This window comes from Astatotilapia calliptera, chromosome 7 (assembly GCF_900246225.1).
Source record: "Astatotilapia calliptera chromosome 7, fAstCal1.2, whole genome shotgun sequence".
NCBI classification, from domain to species: Eukaryota; Metazoa; Chordata; class Actinopteri; order Cichliformes; family Cichlidae; genus Astatotilapia; species Astatotilapia calliptera.
In genome coordinates, this window is record NC_039308.1 from 67219253 (window position 1) to 67239624 (window position 20372).

Sequence of the window (20372 nt, forward strand, 5' to 3'; positions counted from 1 at the left end):
ACCACAGACTGTTTTCCTTCGTGGTGATGAAGGAAAACGCTGGGTTGGCATGTAAAAGGGCATTTATTCCCTTCAAGGACCTGCAGTTCAAAAAAAGCGCCCCTCGACAGCCAAACCCATCTGTTCTCTGATTGGATTGTTACATTTGTGATTGACATGACATTGACCAATCAGATGAAGGGAAGAAAAATAGGGTCAAAAATCCATACTTGTAACTTGCAGGGTTTTTTTCTAAGTCCACACACAAATCTTTTTTACAAGTACAAAATATTTATGACCACATTTTGAGCCCATAGAAGCCCATGATGGTACTATATACCAGTGCGCCACAAGGCCGCGCCACTGGGAGCGTGGATGTGCTCTCCCACATTTGTTTTCACTGCTCTGACGTCAGAAACCTGCAACTGAACGAATGAACTAACGGAGCACTGAGCCCCTACCGGAGCTACCGGGAGGCAGTAGTGTTACAGAGCGAGTCCCCGCCGCCGCCCGCCCCGGAGGAGCCAAACGGAAGAACCGAGCAATGCGCACCGCCGCCCAGTAACGCAGAATAGACGAGTGGAGAAGAAGAAGAAGAAGAAGAAGAAGGGAACCGTTATCGTGATTTACTAACGGAGGAAAAAAGAGAAAAGAAAGACACGGATAAAGGACGGACCAGCTCCGAGACCACGCGTGAGAAGCGACCAGCTGCGGAGGCTATATCGTCTCGGTGTTGCGCTGTGGATCAAACCGAGCGGATCCCTGATTTCAATGCTTTAACGGTGCTTCTACCCGGCTGCCCAGAAAGAAACAGGGATCGTAGAGGGATCGAAGCCTGAGCAGAGAAAAGGGGGGCAATAAACCAGCGAAGGAAAGAAAAAGGATTTGCAATTGAAGTTTCATTCATTCGTCTAATTATTGCGCTTTCTTCCGTGGATCCCGGTACCGATACTCTATCAAGCTGTGTTCTCTGACCATGGGATGTACTCTGAGCGCAGAGGAGAGGGCGGCTCTGGATCGGAGCAAAGCCATCGAGAAAAACCTGAAGGAGGACGGCCTCACCGCGGCCAAAGATGTTAAACTGCTGCTGCTCGGTAAGAGACTTGGCTTTAATGCCCTTCTCTTCGGCTGGTAGCGCCAGGGCTGAGAAATGAGACCCTGGGGCCGTGGGAAGGTGTGGTGTGTGTGCGTGCGCGCGCGCGTGTGGGTGGGTGTGGGTTGGTGTTGGAAATAAAGAAAGAAAAGACAGAAACTGTCGACGTCTGTCACAAACTATATTCAACAACAAGAACAAAGATGCGTTGTGATTTTTTTATTGTGCATTTGAAGGAACCCTTCCTTCCTATTGTCGTTTTGAAGCCACCTGCTTGAATAACGGCAGATGGTCCAAATGTTTTAACGCGCAATCAGTCGGTGGGTCGGTAAAAGATAACATCTACACCAGAGATGTTAGCTGCAGATGGAAGCCAAGGCGAAAAAATGGCAGCATGCAGCAGTGGAGGGCCCCGCACAGGCAGCACTGCTTCATTGGTTTGGGATTGATTCATTGATACTTTGCGCGAAATTAACCTCGAGTGTTTAATCTGTTTGACTCTGTTGCAAGATGGAGGATGGAAGAGGCTGAGGAAGAAAGGCTTCAGCCACTTTGTCCATCTCTTTCATCTCCACCCGCTGCTGCTGTGCTGTGCACATACCTCCCTGCCTCTCTCTCTCTTCCCTACCTACCCCTCCTCTCTGACACTCTATCTCCATCTTTCTGTCAAACACACACACACACACACACACACACACACACACACACACACACACACACACACACACACACCCTGTTTATATTGTCTTCTTGTCTCTTATCCCTCAGGGGCCGGAGAGTCAGGGAAAAGCACCATCGTCAAACAGATGAAGTAAGTCTTTCATAACCACGGTCTAATAAACCTATAGTGTGCATGTGTGTCCTTTTTCTTATGCCCCACACACACACACACACCACACTCACTCACACACACACACTCACACACACACACACACACACCACACTCACTCACACACACACACTCACACACTCACACACACACACACACACACACAGGTGCTGCACTGTTGACAGCCTAGTGTAACATTTTTATCTGATGCAAAAATGGATCCAGATTTAATGTTTAGCTACTAAAAAAACCACAATTTTAGAAACGTATGATTGGTCTGGAGTTTCCAAGTTTGTGCATCTGCAAAAGGACGACTGTATCGTTTGACGGTTGCAGGATGAATCATTGGTTACGGTTATGTTCAGACAGATGCAGTGGGTTTTCTCACCCACTGCAGTGACTGGGTAAGTTATGCATTCGCTTTCCATTTTAAAAGCACTGAACTGTTGTTTTGTTTTTTTACTGTTAAATCCTGTAATAATACATTGTAGGAGGATTAGTTTGTGTAGACACCAGGGAAATGCTGCTACCTGTTACCCTGGTTGAATGATAATGTTCCCACACAAATGACTACCATCATTATATAATCGTGATATTTTATTGAGCTTAAACACTTTATCCATTAGCGATGGGGCTGACTGACTCTAAAGAACTATTCTCATTTTATTCTGTATTGGTTTTTTTTTCAGGCTCTCAAATTATTTACTTGTTGATTTTTTTCCTGGTGGGAGTGGTTGGTATGAGGCTTATAGGCCATCATGGACCAGTAGCCGAAAACTGAAACGAGAAACTGAGTGCGACAATCTTTGACCCGAAATGTGACGTAGCCGTTTTATTTCTGTAATATTTTTACTGAAACGTTGTTTTACCCTGTTGGATGTGCTTTAGCCTGTGAAGGCTTACACAGTTACCAGATGTGAGTCCAGTGTAGCTGTGGCACATCTGGATTTCTTCTGTTGAGATTTAGGGCTGAGTTCAGGGGCTTAAATTAAAGATTTCTTTCTCCTGTGGACTCACAACGATGTGCGTAATGATCCTTCTATCAGGACTTATCTGTGGCAACCTTATCATACTCCTAATGCTGTTTTTGTGTTTGCAGCGTTGCTGCAATAATCCTATAAAGCACCTACAGGATTTACTATAGTTCCTCTTTAAGGCTGGCTGCACATAGGCTGCCCCCCCCCCCCCCCCCTGGTCCTTTTCTTTCAAATCTGTAATCCCATTATGACATATGGTTTTCCATCAGTCTTCTCCGCTGGTGTATTTTAGCCGATAATAGGCTTGCTTTGGTTGTGCATGCATGGCGACGCATCACATGACGGACACGAGTGGATCCAGATGAGCCTGTTGCTCAGCTGTTAATGGTCCTTCCAGCAATGGACCAGTCCTCCCAGTGGGTTCACTGGAGTTGTTGTATGCATTGGACTGATGTAGTTCGTGCACTTATAAAACCTGGTGTTAATCCATTTAGGTCTGAGTCTGTTGGTTTAATAGATTTATGTAGACGGTGCCGACAAGGTTGTTACTTTATATCCTTTATTACATAAGACAGCGTGGATGTTTTTGACTTCTGCTCATCAATCGACACGATTTCCTGACAAAAAGGAGCCAGTTATTGTTCTTCACATCAGTCCTGCCACCTCCATGTGTCTGCTGTCTGGCTACAGTCTGCAAGAATGGATGTCATGTTAAAACTATTCTTGGTTTTATCCACTACGCTCTATACTCTTATCAGGGTTCGTTCTGTTTGCGGGTATCGAGCAGCGTGATGCAGCGGGACCACATCAGAGGCATTTTCAAAGTGCCAGTAATGGACTACTGTATAAATTGTAAAATTAGAGCATTTGTGTTTCTTTATAAACAATCGAAAACTTTTTTTTCCAAAGTGGCGGTCAGCGCCCTGTGAGGGAAGCCTTTTAGATGCTCTGGAAACTCCTCGCTGCATTTTCTTTCACAGTGTGCTTTCAACATCGGGGCGTGTCCGAGTGACCTGCTGCTGTTAGTGGACTGCTTTCTTCGCACAGGGAGGACGAGTGGATTAGATTAAGGTTTAGATTTAACGGCGTGTCCACTGAGCTGCGGCGTATCCGTGTGGCAGCTGCGTGTGTGTGATCTCAATGATTGGAAGTAGGGAGTCTATTATAGCAGCGCTTTGTATAATACAGCATAGACACAATAGTGTGCACTGTGCACGGGTGAAGTCGTTTAGGTCTGTGCCCGTTCTCCTTTAGAATGCAGATTATTGCTTTCCGATGTGATGCAATCACTGAATGACAGCAGCTCATGACAAAGCAGCGATAACGTCTCTGAGGGGAACGCAGGTGCTCGTCGTTGGTGCGTGTTAGCGATAGTGGATTAAGTACAGCAGTGTGTGGATGACTAAGCTCTGATGGTGTGAAGCTACAGCATGGTCCACTGTAGACTGCACTTCTGAGACAGTAAAGAGGAAGCAGGATGATGAACTGAGGAAGAACATGTTTGACTGTGCAGAGATGGGGAACTGGTTTCAGAATCATGTGAATGACTGGATTGTGTGCGTTTTTGCATAAGTACGTACACGATGTTATCTCGTGTGTAATGTTTGGGCCGCAAACTCGAGGGACCTGGTCATGTGTTAACAGCATATCACTGTGTGTGTGTGTGCGTGCACGAGGAGACACCATCTGTTTATGGGGCCTGTGTGTGTTTAGACGTGTGCAAATGTTCTCTCGCTGCCCAGCTGGCAAACTGACCTCTCCAGCAGCGTTCACTGTGAGCATGTGAGAAAACTAATTTAATGTCGGATATTTTCATATCATCAAACAGGAGCGAGGAAGAAGCCGCCGTCAGGCAAAGTGAGGAAGATATTAGAGGTTGTTCCCAGCAATGTGACTAAGTACAGCCCTCTGTCCTGTCAGAGTGGCTGTGAGTAGGCTGCACTCTGCCCTGAAAGGCTTTGCTTTGGGGGCTGCTCCTGGAAGGGCAAACTCCAGAGATGGGTGTAAGCGTACCAGGAAATGGATTAATTATTTCTGGAGATGTAAGATTTATATTTTATAGGTTTGCCTAATGACCTAGCAGCAGTTAAAGGATAAAATAGCAAAATCGTTGCTGAAACAAGTGGAATTTCCAGCTTCCAGTTTCAAATCATAGCGTTCAAGATCCAAACACTGCTGTTTTATAGCTGACACGCTGCGCTCGTGGACATTTTACAATGCTACCATAGCCTTTATTTATTTTTGTAAACCATGTTTTTGGCCCTCAGGTACGCAGATGTTTGAAATGACTCAAAGGGTGAGGTGTTACCAGCATGCTTGTATTTTGGTCCTTGCGTAGTCGTAAAGCCTCAGTTTAGCTGAGCTGTCATGCTTATCACACATTCTAATCACACATTGGTCTGTAAAAAGAAAAGTCATAAAGGAGGCATTCATGACATCTTTTGACACGTTATTAAATGTCTGTGTAATTTCTCTTTCAATAACTGACAGAATACAACACATGCAAGCCAAGACTGTTAAACACATCATGAGTTCAATGCACTTCATAGTCACAGAGTAACAGAGGCCTGCATTGCTCACTTAATAAAGATGTCGTTGAGTAACTGACTTTTACCCAAACAGGGCAGTGACGCTCGTTTCATCATCCCTGCTTAGGAACGTTTAAAGCGGTGGGAATGTTAAGCTCGGGATCGCGACGTGCTCAAACAAACCAACATCAGTGATTATTGGTTTTTGGTGTTTTTCTGTGGAGATTTATGCAGTAAAATGGTTATTCTGAAGTAGTTCATTCAACATGAAATATCAGCTTTCAATTTTGTATTGATTTAAACTGACGTGAAGAAAATTGTGAACCAAACTTATATGAATTCATAAATCTTTATCCAGTTATTTTGATTAGAGTGTGTTTTAGCATCAAAGCAATTCAGTCAGTTATTCTCTTTGTGTGTGTGTGTGTGTTCCTGTCTAGCTATCTTTGTGAGGACCAACAGTCACTTGTGAGGACACACTCACAAGTTTGAAGGCCTTTTGAAGGCTTGTGTGTGTGACATACAATGCCTCCTTTTCTGTATTTCCCTCTCGTCTTTATCTCTGGCTTTCTCAGTCTGTGTATATGTGCGCTTGTGTCTTGCTGACACGATCGGAGGCGACCGGCCGAAGGGAGAACAAACGGCGTCCGTCCCTCGCGGCTGCGCTGCTTCCCACAGGCTGTTCCCACCGTGTGTGGGTGGTTTCTCTCTCTAGAACACAAGATAATTGGGTTTAAGCCTCAGAAGAGGAGAATAGAAGGGGGAAGGGAAGCAAAACTGAGGGAAAAAGGTGGTGGTGTTTTGCTCAGAGAGGCAAAGGAGCGTTATAGATGGAAGGAGGCAGAATTTAATGAAGGCAAAAAATACCCAGCGCATAGAAACGGGGCAAAGAATTGCAGTCTGCAAACAGGGGATAGAAAAGACTGAAATTACAGGAGAAAATAGAAAGTGTGACAGTGATGGAAACAAGGATGAAGTAGGAGAACAAGAAAGGAAAGAGGGAAGAACACAAAGAGCAAGGAGGAGAGTCCCAGGGACAACACGCTGAAGCAGTGAGGCACGAGAATTCAATTTCTTCTTTCTCAAAGGACAGAAAAGTGTTGTGGGAGTGTGAAAGGAAACAGGATAGGAGAGAAGAGGGTGCAGCGATATACGAGGAGGGAGGATGAGTGTGAATCAGACTGGGAAGGTAAGAGGAGGAAGATGAAGACATTTTGAGCTACAGAGGAGAGATCGGCAAGTGAAACAACATGTTATAACTTATTCAGCAAGCTAGAAGAAGTGACAAAGAGAGTCAAGGACAAAGAGCAAAGAGCACTTCTCTCCTGGACTCTGCTCTCCTTGATAATTATTAGCTGCCTTTTTCTGAGACGCTCAGACTCCAGCAGAGGAACTGGGCTGCAGAGAGCAGGGGCAGCTCGTGCTGGCACCAACTCCAGTGTGGCACGGAGAGGCCGTCTACAACTGGTCGTCCAAAACGGTCCGTCAGCTAGATAGTCATCCTTCATTGGCCAAATGTAGCCATGGGCGTGCTCTATACTGGAATGATTTGATTGGTCGCTTCAGTGAGCCATGAACTAACAGCAGGGGTCATCATAGCTGTGCGTGCGTGTGTGATGCCCTTTTTGTTTAGTGTCTCAATCAGATCTGCATGTTGTAAATAATCAAATTTGAACTCGGCTATCAAAACCTTATCGGGACCACCGAGACTCGTACTTCTTATCCCAGGGGAAGAAACTTCGGCACTTCCCTTTTTCGTCTCCTCCCTTGAACTCACCTCGTTCACAGTAATCTTCAGTTGTTCTTGTTTCCACGCTGTAAGTCAGTCTTTACAAACTGATACTTAAATATCAGACCTTTAAAATTGATCAGTCACAAGTACAACACTTACATTATGGAAATATCAAAGGCAAACCTCCCAGAAAGGCCGTGTGAAATTTCCAGGAAATTGTTGGAAGAAGAAGTCTCTTTGTGACTGTTGAAGGCCTTTGAAAAAAATCTCTTTCCTGCAGGAATGATGACATCAAAGCTGATTTTGTACTTGATTTGTTATGTATCCTATTACCTGAATGACTGTTAACATCAATCAGCTAGCTTTTAATATTGATGGTCTTTACCATAGACTGCAGGTGAGGACAGCACACGAATCACTGATTTTAGTTCAATCAGACTAACGTCTTGTTTTGTCTGTTTGTGTTAGCAACATGTTTCTCTGATCCCTCGTGAAACCAAATCTACGCCACAAGAATCTTCCAAAATAAAATGAGTGAAAAAAGTGCCTTTTTCTGCTCGGTGTCTGCTGCGGGGTGTTTATGTGAGCATCCAATAGTTAATTGGTATAAAATCAACTGGTGACATTAAAAACTAGTGATCTTTATAAAAGAGCTCTTCATATAATCCCTCCTGTTGCCCCGTGCAGACAGAGATCTTGGTATAGTCACACGTTTTTTTCCCCTTTTGTTATTTGGTTGTTTTTATCTGCAGCTAATCGTGCAGCAGCTTTATTACTCGGGTAACACAACAGGCTCTTTGAATATGCTGCAAATCTTTCTGTGTTTATTGTCCTACCTGTCCTCCATTTCATTTTAATTATATTAAAGTCAATGCGCACACATAGAAAAATATTCCCCTCTAGTCCTTCTTCATCCTTCTTGTTCCTGGGACCTGCTGGAGCCACTCCCCCATCTTGGGAGTCACTGGGACCACTGTTTCCTTCACCCTCCACAACTTCTCCAGCTCTTCTCTGAGCCCTTGATATTTGTCCAGCTTCTGTGTTCCTTCTTCCTGATGTTGCTGTCATTCAGTATTACTACGTCCATCACTACGGCCGTCTTCCTCTGGTTGTCCACCACTACTTTGGTTAGCCACAGTCCGACAGGATCTTAGCTCGGTCATTCTCCACCACCCTAGGGGCGTCTCCCATTTTGACCTCGGGACTTCCAGGCCAGCCACTTGGTTATGGCGTTCCATGTATGCCCTGCCTGCTGGCATCTTGCACCCTGCTGTTATGTGCTGGATTGTCTCATCTTTACACAGCCTGGGGTCTTGCCTGGTGTGATAGACCCCAGCCTCTATGGATCTTGTACTCAGAGCTTGTTCTTGTGCTGCCATGATTAGTGCCTCTGTGCTGTCTTTCAGTCCAGCTTTGTCCAGCCACTGGTAGGATTTCTGGATATCAGCCACCTCCTCTATCTGCCGATGGTACATACCGTGCAGGGGCCTGTCCTTCCATGATGGTTCCTCCTCTCCCTCCTCTTCTCCAGATTTCTGCAGCCTGAGGTATTCACTTAGCACACGGTCAGTTGTGTCCATCTACCTGATGTACTCATGGATGTTTGTTGTCTAAACCTGGACAGTGGTTCCTGCATTCACCAGTCCCCGGCCTCCTTCCTTCCGCTTAGCGTACAGCCTCAGGGTGCTGGACTTGGGGTGAAACCCTCCATGCATGGTCAGGAGCTTCCTTGTCTTGTAGCTTCTATCTCGTCCTTTATGATCCCAGCAGGGTACCTGATCACAGGCAGGGCGTCAGTGTTCATTGCCCAGATCTTGTTCTTCCCATTCAGCTGACTCCTCAGGTCTTACTCTCTGCAGGTACTTGGTGGTTGCAGCTTTCCTAGCAGCCTCTTCGTGGTTCCCATTTGCCTGCGGGATCCCCAGGTACCTGTAGCTGTCCTCTATGTCTGCAATGTTGCCTTCTGGTAGTCCGATCCCCTCAGTTCTGACTACCTTCCCTCTCTTTCTTACCGTCCAACTACACTTCTCCAGTCCGAATGATATTCCAGTGACATTGGTGTAGATCCTTGTGATGTAAATGAGTGAATCGATGTCTCGTCGTTCACTCCTGGCATACAGCTTGATGTCATCCATATATACACATATGTATATATATGGATGACATATGTCATACATATGACATATGTCATACATATGTCATACCTATGTCATACATACGTGTATATATATATATATATATATATATATATATATATATTAGGGGTGCAACGATACACAAAATTCACGGTTCGGTTCGGTTCGATACTTTGGTGTCACGGTTCGATATTTTTTCGATACAAAAAAATGTTCATGCCTTTTTAATTTGTCATTTATTAAAATTATAAATATATATTTTAACTCAAAAGTACAGTTTTTAAATTTAACCCTAACCCTTGTGCGTGTTTTTTATTTTGACAGCGAATGCGCACCTGCGGACCACTTATGTGCAGCCCTGGTTATTTAGCTCGTCATATTGCAGCCACAGAAATTCTTTTGTCCATGAAACCATAAAGCTGCACTTTCTTTTTGCCTTATAGTCTGATTTGTCGTAACTTCTCCGTTTTGTGGTAAGCTTTTCTTTGGCTGTCACTTCTTCACCCTGACCTGTCTTATTTGGCTCAGCAGAACTGAAATGCTTTTACACACTCACTCACATAAGCTCAGCGATTCTCTGCGCGATCAACCTCTCACATGTTTAAGCTGCGGGAGATTTCACTTGTCATGTTTGCATAGTAAGCTAACAATTAATAAGACGATGTCAGAGGAATTGGTGCACAAATTATCATCACTCACCAATCAGTGCTGTCGCTCTCTATACACAGTTTGCACGATTGCAAAGTGAAAGCAAAAAAACAAGCGCAAATTCAAACGCGACTTCAATATGTCACATATTGACAGTGGCTCACCGATGCCAATGACATAATTACCCAGCTACATTTCTGAAAGAATGCAAAAGCATTGACATATATTTTTCCTACAATAGCCCGACGGGCAGGGAAGAGATAGATTTTGGTAGCCCGAGTGGAAAAATCGCTAGCCCCAGGACGTCGGGCTGATCACAGGCTAGCCGGCCAACACGTTAACGAGCTAACTGCGCTAACACACTAGTTCACGCCAATGTAATCGAGCATTGCATGGCACATCCAACATACTGTTTTACTTTAGTCCATGACTCGCTTACCTTCAGGGTCATACGTCACATGAAAACCAAAATAATTCCAAACGCAGATCTGAATGAGGGTGGGGGAGGTCTATGTTACAAGGAGAGCTTAACTTCTGTCTCGCTAGCTTGCCCTGCGCTCTTCCTTCTGACTATGCTGTCTGTGTTGAGCGCTCAGTGAATCTGCATTCGACTACTCCGCCTAGGCTGCACTGTCGAGCCTAGGCGGAGTAGTCGAATGCAGATTCACTGAGCGCTCAACACAGACAGCATAGTCAGAAGGAAAATTGATAAAATAAATTACAAATGTTGTATTGTTCGATACATATGCATACCGAACCGAAAGCACTGTATCGAACGGTTCAATATCGATACGAATATCGTTGCACCCCTAATATATATATATATATATATATGTAGTGGTTAAACTACACGCCTTTGGAACAGAGGATCGCAAGTTCGATTCCTGCCTGGGGCGTCTGTATCCAGTAAGGGTCCTAAGGCTAGACCCCCTATGCTAAGCAAGCCTACCGCAGACATGAGCGAGACAGATAAATATGAAGGCATGCCGGCTCGGACGTCGCCCGGATCAACAAGGTCCGCGTCAGGTGTTGAGGAACCAGGGCACCCTGACGAAAAGTGGGCTACTGGAACAAGAAGGCATCGGTGGGCAAGGGACGAAAACAGGGCGTTGTTGGAATGCTACTACGCAAGTAACCCCGGCGGAAGGGGCTACATGAATAGGATGAGGGACCTATGGATTCTTCGATACCCAACATCCACAATGACGGCGAAACAACTAGTAGCTCAGTGTTCCAACATTCGAAAGAAGGGACTGCTCTCACAGCTAGAGATTGACGAGGTACAACACAAATGCTACGGCAAGGAGGAGTCAGGACGCCAGGTCAGGGGGGCGATATCATCACCCCCACCCGAGATTGGGTACATAGCCCCAAGTGCGATAGGAGAAGGATCGTTGAGTGCGAGAGGAACTGACCTGAAAAATAGGATCATGGCCAAGCTTGAAACCTGGATCCCCCGTAGCCGGTTACCAAGATTACGTGAAGTACCCTCAGAAGGTCTGCTAGATGATGTTAATGCAGCACTACGGACAATACCTACAACCACGATTACCGACACTAACAAGCTGATCTACAATACGGCAGCAGTGATCAGTGAGATGCTTGGCTACAAGTTGAACAGCCACAAGGGGCAGTACCCTCCATGGAGAAGGAGGCTAGAGGGCAAGATCAAAGTAGCACGGAGGGAGGTTAGCCAACTAACGGAGTTGCAGAAAGGTGCGACAAATAAGGTGCCTAAGAAATACAGCAAGTTGTCCATACCTGAGGCCTTGGAAACTGCCAAGCAAAGACTCACAGGCTTGGCCAGCCGCTTGAGGAGGTACACCAGAGAGATAGAAGGCAGGAGAATAAACCAGCTGTTCTCCACAGAACCAGCAAAGGTGTACTCTCAGTGGCAAGGGAACAATAAGAGAACAGCGCCACCAAGGCTGGAGACGGAGCAATACTGGAAGAGCATATGGGAGAAGGATGCAACCCATAACGGCAATGCTCAGTGGCTAGAGGATCTGAGGGCAGACCACAGCGACCTCCCTGAACAGGGTCCAGTAACCATCACAGTGGCAGATATCCAAGAAAGGGTCTCCAGTATGAAGAGTTGGACAGCACCAGGGCCCGACATGGTTCACGCCTACTGGCTGAAGAAGCTGACTGCACTCCACGAGCGTCTGGCAGCACAAATGAACCAGCTGCTAGTTAACGAAAGACACCCGGAATGGCTAACTGAAGGCCGGACGGTCCTGATCCCCAAGGACCCCAAGAAGGGACCGGTCCCCTCCAACTACCGACCAATAACCTGCCTCAGTACTACATGGAAGCTCCTGTCAGGCATCATATCGGCTAAGATGAACAGGCACATGGGTCAATACATGAGCGGGACACAGAAAGGAATTGGCAAGAATACCAGAGGTGCAAAACACCAGCTACTGGTAGACAGAACAATCAGCCGAGACTGCAAGACCAGACTGACCAACCTGTGCACTGCCTGGATTGATTACAAGAAGGCCTATGACTCAATGCCCCACAGCTGGATACTGGAATGCCTAGAATTGTACAAGATCAATGGGACCCTAAGAGCCTTCATCAGGAACTCAATGGGGATGTGGCGTACAACACTAGAGGCCAACTCCAAGCCCATAGCACAAGTTACCATCAAGTGCGGGATCTACCAAGGAGATGCTCTGTCCCCACTGCTGTTCTGCATAGGCCTGAACCCCCTCAGTGAGATCATTAACAAGACTGGCTACGGATACCGACTACGGAACGGAGCAGTTGTCAGCCACCTCCTGTACATGGATGACATCAAGCTGTATGCCAAGAGTGAACGAGACATCGATTCACTGATCCACACTACCAGGCTATACAGCAATGACATTGGAATGTCGTTCGGACTGGAGAAGTGTAGTCGGATGGTAACAAAGAGAGGGAAGGTAGTCAGAACTGAGGGGATTGAACTACCAGAAGGCAACATTGCAGACATAGAGGACATTTACAAGTACCTGGGGATCCCGCAGGCAAATGGGAACCATGAAGAGGCCGCTAGAAAGGCTGCAACCACCAAGTACCTGCAGAGGGTCAGGCAAGTCCTGAGGAGTCAGCTGAATGGTAAGAACAAGATCCGGGCCATCAACACGTACGCCCTGCCCGTGATCAGGTACCCTGCTGGGGTAATAAGCTGGCCAAAGGAGGAGATAGAAGCCACTGACATAAAGACAAGAAAGCTCCTGACCATGCATGGAGGGTTTCACCCCAAGTCCAGCACCCTGAGGCTGTACGCTAAGCGGAAGGAAGGGGGCCGGGGACTGGTGAGTGTCAGCACCACAGTCCAGGATGAGACAAGGAACATCCAAGAATACATTGGGAAGATGGCCCCAACTGACCGAGTGCTCAGTGAATACCTCAGGCAGCAGAAACCCAAGAATGAGGAGGGAGACGAGGAACCATCATGGAAGGACAGGCCCCTGCACGGTATGTACCACCGGCAGATAGAGGAGGTGGCTGATATCCAGAAATCCTACCAGTGGCTGGACAAAGCTGGACTGAAAGACAGCACAGAGGCACTAATCATGGCAGCACAAGAACAAGCTCTGAGTACAAGATCCATAGAGGCTGGGGTCTATCACACCAGGCAAGACCCCAGGTGCAGGCTGTGTAAAGATGCCCCAGAGACTATCCAGCACATAACAGCAGGGTGCAAGATGCTAGCAGGCAAGGCATACATGGAACGCCATAACCAAGTGGCCGGCATAGTGTACAGGAACATCTGTGCCGAGTATAACCTGGAAGTCCCGAGGTCAAAATGGGAGATGCCCCCAAGGGTGGTGGAGAATGACCGAGCTAAGATCCTGTGGGACTTCCAGATACAGACGGACAAAATGGTGGTGGCTAACCAACCGGACATAGTGGTGGTAGACAAACAGAAGCAGACGGCCGTAGTGATCGATGTAGCGGTTCCGAATGACAGCAATATCAGGAAGAAGGAACACGAGAAGCTGGAGAAATACCAAGGGCTCAGAGAAGAGCTCGAGAGGATGTGGAGGGTGAAGGTAACGGTGGTCCCCGTGGTAATCGGAGCACTAGGTGCGGTGACTCCCAAGCTAGGCGAGTGGCTCCAGCAGATCCCGGGAACAACATCGGAGATCTCTGTCCAGAAGAGCGCAGTCCTGGGAACAGCTAAGATACTGCGCAGGACCCTCAAGCTCCCAGGCCTCTGGTAGAGGACCCGAGCTTGAAGGATAAACCGCCCGCAGGGGCGTGCTGGGTGTTTTTTATATATATATATATATATATATATATATATATATATATATATATATATGTGTGTGTATATATATATATATATATATATATATATATATATATATATATACATGTATATATCACCAGTTGTATAAAGCCAGGTCATTTGATCATTTGTATAAAGCCAGGTCATTATGACTGTGTGTGTGGTCTGTGCGCTAATCAGGGCTTCTTATAAGAAACAAAGGTCTTTTGTTATAGGGAATTGTGTTTGTGTGCAGTTACACACACTTGAAAGTTTCTTTTTCTTGGTGCTTTTGTTTGTGTGGCTTTGTGGTTGTGTGACTTTTTTTCCGTGTGTGTTAGAGCTATTTGGCAGATTTCCTGTCAGTTCAGTGCACTACGAGACAATGGAGTCTTGTTACAATGACCACACTCAGCTGATATAAAGTCAGCTGAGTGTGGCTGTGTAGCTGAAAGAGTGTCTGGTTAAATGCATGTTTGTATTTTTGTATTTGTATCATAGCTAACTCAGAGCAGACATACGCAGCAATACAAAAAATTAAATTATTCCCACGGCACTGTAAACTGTAACATATATAAGGTTTATTTTTGATTCAGTTTAAGTATGTTGCAGTATGAAGTATGTTGCATTAAATTGTAAAACATTTTACTTTTTTCCTTTCATGTTTGCTTTACTAACAAAGTACAAAGTGATAAAGAAAAACTTGATAATGAGTATATAGCTGTGCATATATACGTACAACAGCAATCAGCTAATTAATTATCCAAAATATTCATCTGGTTAAAATAAGTGAAGCGTCACAGTTTTAGACTCCGTTTTCGCACAGACGCCATCTCCAGGTTGAGTCCTGATGTTTGGATACGTATCATTAACGCGAACAATTTAAACTTCTGCTCCCACTGGAAGAACCAAAGTCACTTAAATCTCGCTTAGCATTGTGTTTATCTACTGAAATGATTGAAATAAAGAGACCTTTTTGAAATAAGAAGACAAACAGCAGCAGTATTTTGCTGTCTCTGTCAGGCCTGTCTGGGGTTCAGGTGTGCCTATTTTCTTTTCATTTGTTTCTACTGGATCAGCCTGTCGTTTGCTCCCTCAGTAAGTCATTAATATTGACACAGGAGAGGACAGGTAACTTGAATAATTACATTTTCATTTATGAAGAGGTGAGCTACTGTCACTGATGACACACTAATACCAGTAGTGACACAGCATACTCAGAAGGGAGTTCTGTTCGACCAAAGTCCTCATCCAGACCAAAACCATACTGTCCCTGCTGCGAGAATAAGGAGCATTTCCTGAATGCTTGTATAGAGTTTAAGAAACTGACCACCGACCAGATGGTGAGGTGGTTAACTGATGAACAGCGGTGCTGGAAATGTGGAAGAACTCACCAGCCGGAGGTTTGCACCCTCAAACGACCTTGTAATACCTACAGAGAGCAACACCTGACTGCACTGCATGATGCGGTCCAGCAGATCCAGAAGAGTGTGCTCATGATGACTGCTCCGACTACAACAGTGTACTTGGATAAGCCAAACCGGTCTCCCAAGGTGATGCTGAAGGTTGTAAAGGTCTTTTTTTGTTTTTTTTTTTTTTTTTTTTTTGCCTGTCCCGTTTGGCTCTTTTGCCATCAGAATTATTGTCTAAAGGCAAAGAAAGATGCCCAACGGATTTACTTTACCAAACTGACCATCCCAGCCTTGCCGTAATGGTCCATTTGATTCACCTTTTATTGTTTATTTTATTTTCACTTACTGAATACGGAACAGACTTGACTGGGGGAAAGAAGGGGAGAAAGAAAGAGGGAAAGAGAAACAGCTGAGAAGAGGGACGGGGGAGAAGGGCAAAAGACAAAAACCAACAGAACGGGCAGAAAAAAAAATGCATATATCAATCACCTGGATCACCTGCTGAGAAAGAAAAAAGAAAACAAGCAGAAGAGAACAAGAGTAATAGAATAAACAGCATCACAATGATATATGGGAATATGACAGTAAATACTAAATGTTAAACATTATTGTGCAGCACATAAGATCAACAGAACACAGTGTGCTTTGAGGTAGGAGCCAAAAAGGGTGTAGTTTGTGGGTGTGATCACCCGTGTGTACACCTGTGAGCATGGACGCGCTTGTTTTTTAAAAGGTTCCTTCATGTAATAATCTGCTAGAGGGTGTGGGGGGGCCACAGCCCCGTCCTCCAGGGCATGAAGCAGGTATGGAGGAGATCAAAACTCCAGACATCCAGAGGCCCCCAGAACACAAGAGACCAAGGAAGACCAACTCCTTGAATGCACCACTCTGTGCCATGTGCTGCTAGTCTGCCTTGTAGCTGCTGATAGCCAGCATTGTTCCTTGTGTCCTCTCATCAGCATCTCGTGGGTTTTGGTTTATTGCTGTGTGTGAATGCCAGAAGGTGGGTTCTGTTTACATGATGTTGTGTATGTCAGATGCTATTGTGTGTATTTGTTCCCTCGTGACTATGCTAATGTTATCCTATGCTAATACGCTAATATGCTATGTAAGCTACTAAGTTAGTTAATGCTAATTATTAATTCTTGTGTAATTGTTGAAGTTGTTATAGATGTGAGTGTTGAATACAGTTCCTTGTGCCATCTCTGTGCTAGAATTATGTCTGGGCATGTTGAATGTTTTATGTGTGCTGTACTGATAGTTGCTTTATGTATCGTTACTACAGACCACAGCTGAATAAATCTCCTAAACTTGGAAGCTGCCTCCGTGTTCTTTAACCGGAACACACCCACCATACCTTGCTGCTCTAAATCAGCTAAACTCCTGGAGACAACATTCTCTCCATTTTACAGCATGTGTCAGATGTAAGCATAAAAGTAGCCCAGGTTGTGTTTCCACTGAAAACTTTAGTTACATAACTGTGTATTTAACACTTTAACAAAAACTAAACTAACAGGAGCCAGCACAATGCGTAATACAACTGACATTTCTTCTACCTGAGCTGTGTCTTGGGTCGAGCTTTTAACCGGCTGTTTAAAGGCCTGCGTGTGGGTAAGGCTGCTTTAGCTGCCTGCTTTGAGCTGTCAGGCTAATACAGAGGCCCACACCTGATTCTGCCCCGAGGTCACTTCCTGTGCCTTGCCCCTGGTCTTTCTCCCAGCTTTCCTGTCTTCTCACTACTGTCCCATCAAAGAAAGGCTAAAAGCAGTGCAGTGGCAGAAGTAATATCCATTCACCATTTGCTCTTCCTGTCATATATAGTGCAACTAACGAGTGCTCCAGCAATGCTCAGTTGAGTCATTTGTTTAGAATCAGAATCAGAATCAGAAAGGGTTTTATTGCCAAATGTTGAGCAGGTTTACAACATTAGGAAATTGCTGCGGTGCTTCAGTGCAAACATACTGTCATATAACGCTTAAATAAACATAAAAATAAGAATTAAAAGTGCTAAGTAGATAGATATATACTTTTTACTTTTGGGTTGCACATCACCAGCTGCTAGCATCTCCTCCTTCCTAGCCTGGTTGTACTCAATGGTGTATTTGTGCCTCGCATGATAAAACGAGTGTGTAGTTTAAACCTTCAGCAAGCAGGAACTATTTTCTTGCATATTTTCCAAAGGATCGTGCTTTGTTGGATGTAGCTCTCCTTCAGGTACTAAATCGTCATCGGAGGGTGACGCGTGGCTGTCACTGTCAGACAGCGTATACTGATACGATCAGGGACAATATGACACGACTAACCCAAACTGTCTCTCACAGAGCAGACACTACCTTAAAGTGCCTGCTTTGGTGTAATCAGCAGAGCTATTCTTTATAAATCACCTGACGCATGCGTAGGTTTTGGATCAGTGCTACACTCTGCCTTATTTACATACATCTACATCTTCTACCTAAAGCTTTCTGCCAGTCACAACGTTGCTGTAGCCAAGATTTTAGCAACGATGTGGCTGTGAGGAGTGGGTGAAATGAAGCTGGGGAAAAAGATCTGGATCAGATTGGAAATGGCAAAAAAAAAAAAAAAACCCAGCTCACAGAAAACAGGTGAAGCTGTCCCAGGGTGGTGTCTCTGAGGGCCAGCATGTGTCTTTGACGTGGGCTGTGGAAGTGCTATGCACCTGAAATGTACACAGCTGACAGTTAAACCACAGCGGTGTCATTTGATAAGCTCGTGAGCTACTGTTACAAAATGGTCGAAACACTGGACTAGATATGACTGCAAGTGTCAGCAGCTGTATCACTGATTCATTCATCTTCTGAACCATTTTAGTGTTACGGCGATGGCCTGAAGCCTGTCCCAGCTGTCACTGGGCAAGAGGCAGAGTACACCATGACCGATTAGCATTTTAACACCGGGCTGACACAGAGGGAAAGAAAAGAAAAATCCACTCTTCTATTCACACCTCGTGCCAGTTTACCATCACCAGTTAGCCCAACAAGCTGTCTTTGGACAGTGGGAGGAGTCCCCCGAGAGAACCTGAGAGGCAAGCACAGGATTAACATGCAGACTGGTGCAGGGCTGCCAGCCAGCATGGAAGCTGTCGAGTGTATTTGCTGTTTGTGCTGATCGCTGGATCCTCAATGAGAGAATGACAGGTCGCACTGTTTGAAACTGAATTACAAGGTTTTAGTGCAACATGCTGGGTGTGACTCTGTGAAGCCGTCGGCAACTGTTAATTAGGCAACGGTTACGACACGGCACCACCGCAGTGGTTGCACTAAGTTCTGCAAAGACAGCGTGTGTGTGTGTGTGTGTGTGTGTGTGTGTGTCTGTGTGTGTGTGTGTGTGCGTCTGTGTGTGTGTGTGTGCGTCTGTGTGTGTGTGTGTGTGTGTGTGTGTGTGTGTGTGTGTGTGCGTCTGTGTGTGTGTGTGTGCGTCTGTGTGTGTGTGTGTGCGTCTGTGTGTGTGTGTGTGTGCGTGTGTGCGTCTGTGTGTGTGTGTGTGTGTGTGTGTGCGTCTGTGTGTGTGTGTGCGTGTGTGCGTCTGTGTGTGTGTGTGTGCGTCTGTGTGTGTGTGTGTGTGCGTGTGTGCGTCTGTGTGTGTGTGTGTGTGTGCGTGCGTCTGTGTGTGTGTGTGTGTGTGTGTGTGCGTGCGTCTGTGTGTGTGTGTGTGTGCGTGTGTGCGTCTGTGTGTGTGTGTGTGTGTGCGTGCATCTGTGTGTGTGTGTGTGTGTGTGTGTGTGTGCGTGCATCTGTGTGTGTGTGTGTGTGTGTGTGTGTGCGTGCGTCTGTGTGTGTGTGTGTGTGTGCGTCTGTGTGTGTGTGTGTGTGTGTGTGTGTGCGTCTGTGTGTGTGTGTGTGTGCGTGCATCTGTGTGTGTGTCTGTGTGTGTGTGTGTGTGTGCGTCTGTGTGTGTGTGTGTGTGTGCGTCTGTGTGTGTGTGTGTGCGTCTGTGTGTGTGTGTGTGTGTGTGTGTGTGTGCGTCTGTGTGTGTGTGTGTGTGTGTGTGCGTGTGTGCGTGTGTGTGTGTGTGTGTGTGTGCGTGCGTCTGTGTGTGTGTGTGTGTGTGTGTGTGTGTGTGTGTGTGCGTGCGTCTGTGTGTGTGTGTGTGTGTGCGTCTGTGTGTGTGTGCGTCTGTGTGTGTGTGTGTGCGTCTGTGTGTGTGTGTGTGTGTGTGTGTGCGTCTGTGTGTGTGTGTGCGTCTGTGTGTGTGTGTGTGTGTGTGTGCGTCTGTGTGTGTGTGTGTGTGTGCGTCTGTGTGTGTGTGTGTGTGTGCGTGCGTGCGTCTGTGTGTGTGTGTGTGTGTGTGTGTGTGTGTGTGTGTGTGTGTGTGTGTGTGTGTGTGTGTGTGTGCGTCTGTGTGTGTGTGTGTGTGTGTGTGTGCGTCTGTGTGTGTGTGTGTGTGTGTGTGTGTGTGTGTGTGTGTGTGTGCGTGCGTCTGTGTTTGTGTGTGTGCGTCTGTGTGTGTGTGTGTGTGTGTGTGTGTGCGTGCGTCTGTGTGTGTGTGTGTGTGTGTGTGTGTGTGTGTGCGTCTGTGTGTGTGTGTGTGTGTGTGTGTGTGCGTGCGTGCGTCTGTGTGTGTGTGTGTGTGTGTGTGTGCGTCTGTGTGTGTGTGTGTGTGTGTGTGTGTGCGTCTGTGTGTGTGTGTGTGTGTGTGTGTGTGTGCGTCTGTGTGTGTGTGTGTGTGCATTCTTGTTCCACTCTAGAAATCAGTCACAGGGGAGGGAGAAAGGGTGTGTAATGCATCAGCCCCGTGTTTTTAATTAATAGTTAATTGCA

General features: G+C 46.0%; 1 protein-coding gene across 3 annotated transcripts in view; it reads left to right on the plus strand.

The window, feature by feature from the left end:
- The first annotated feature begins 340 nt into the window (after nucleotides 1–340).
- Nucleotides 341–20372, plus strand: part of LOC113027186 (guanine nucleotide-binding protein G(o) subunit alpha) — a 104315-nt gene continuing 84283 nt past the window's right edge. Inside the window, exons 1-2 of one of the 3 annotated variants that reach the window (XM_026176787.1) lie at nucleotides 341–1073; nucleotides 1841–1883. In XM_026176787.1, coding sequence (XP_026032572.1) covers nucleotides 956–1073; nucleotides 1841–1883 — 161 coding nt within the window. In that variant the 5' untranslated portion in view covers nucleotides 341–955. The remainder of the gene's footprint in view (nucleotides 1074–1840; nucleotides 1884–20372) is intronic. The other 2 variants (XM_026176788.1, XM_026176786.1) reach the window with 2 other exon arrangements.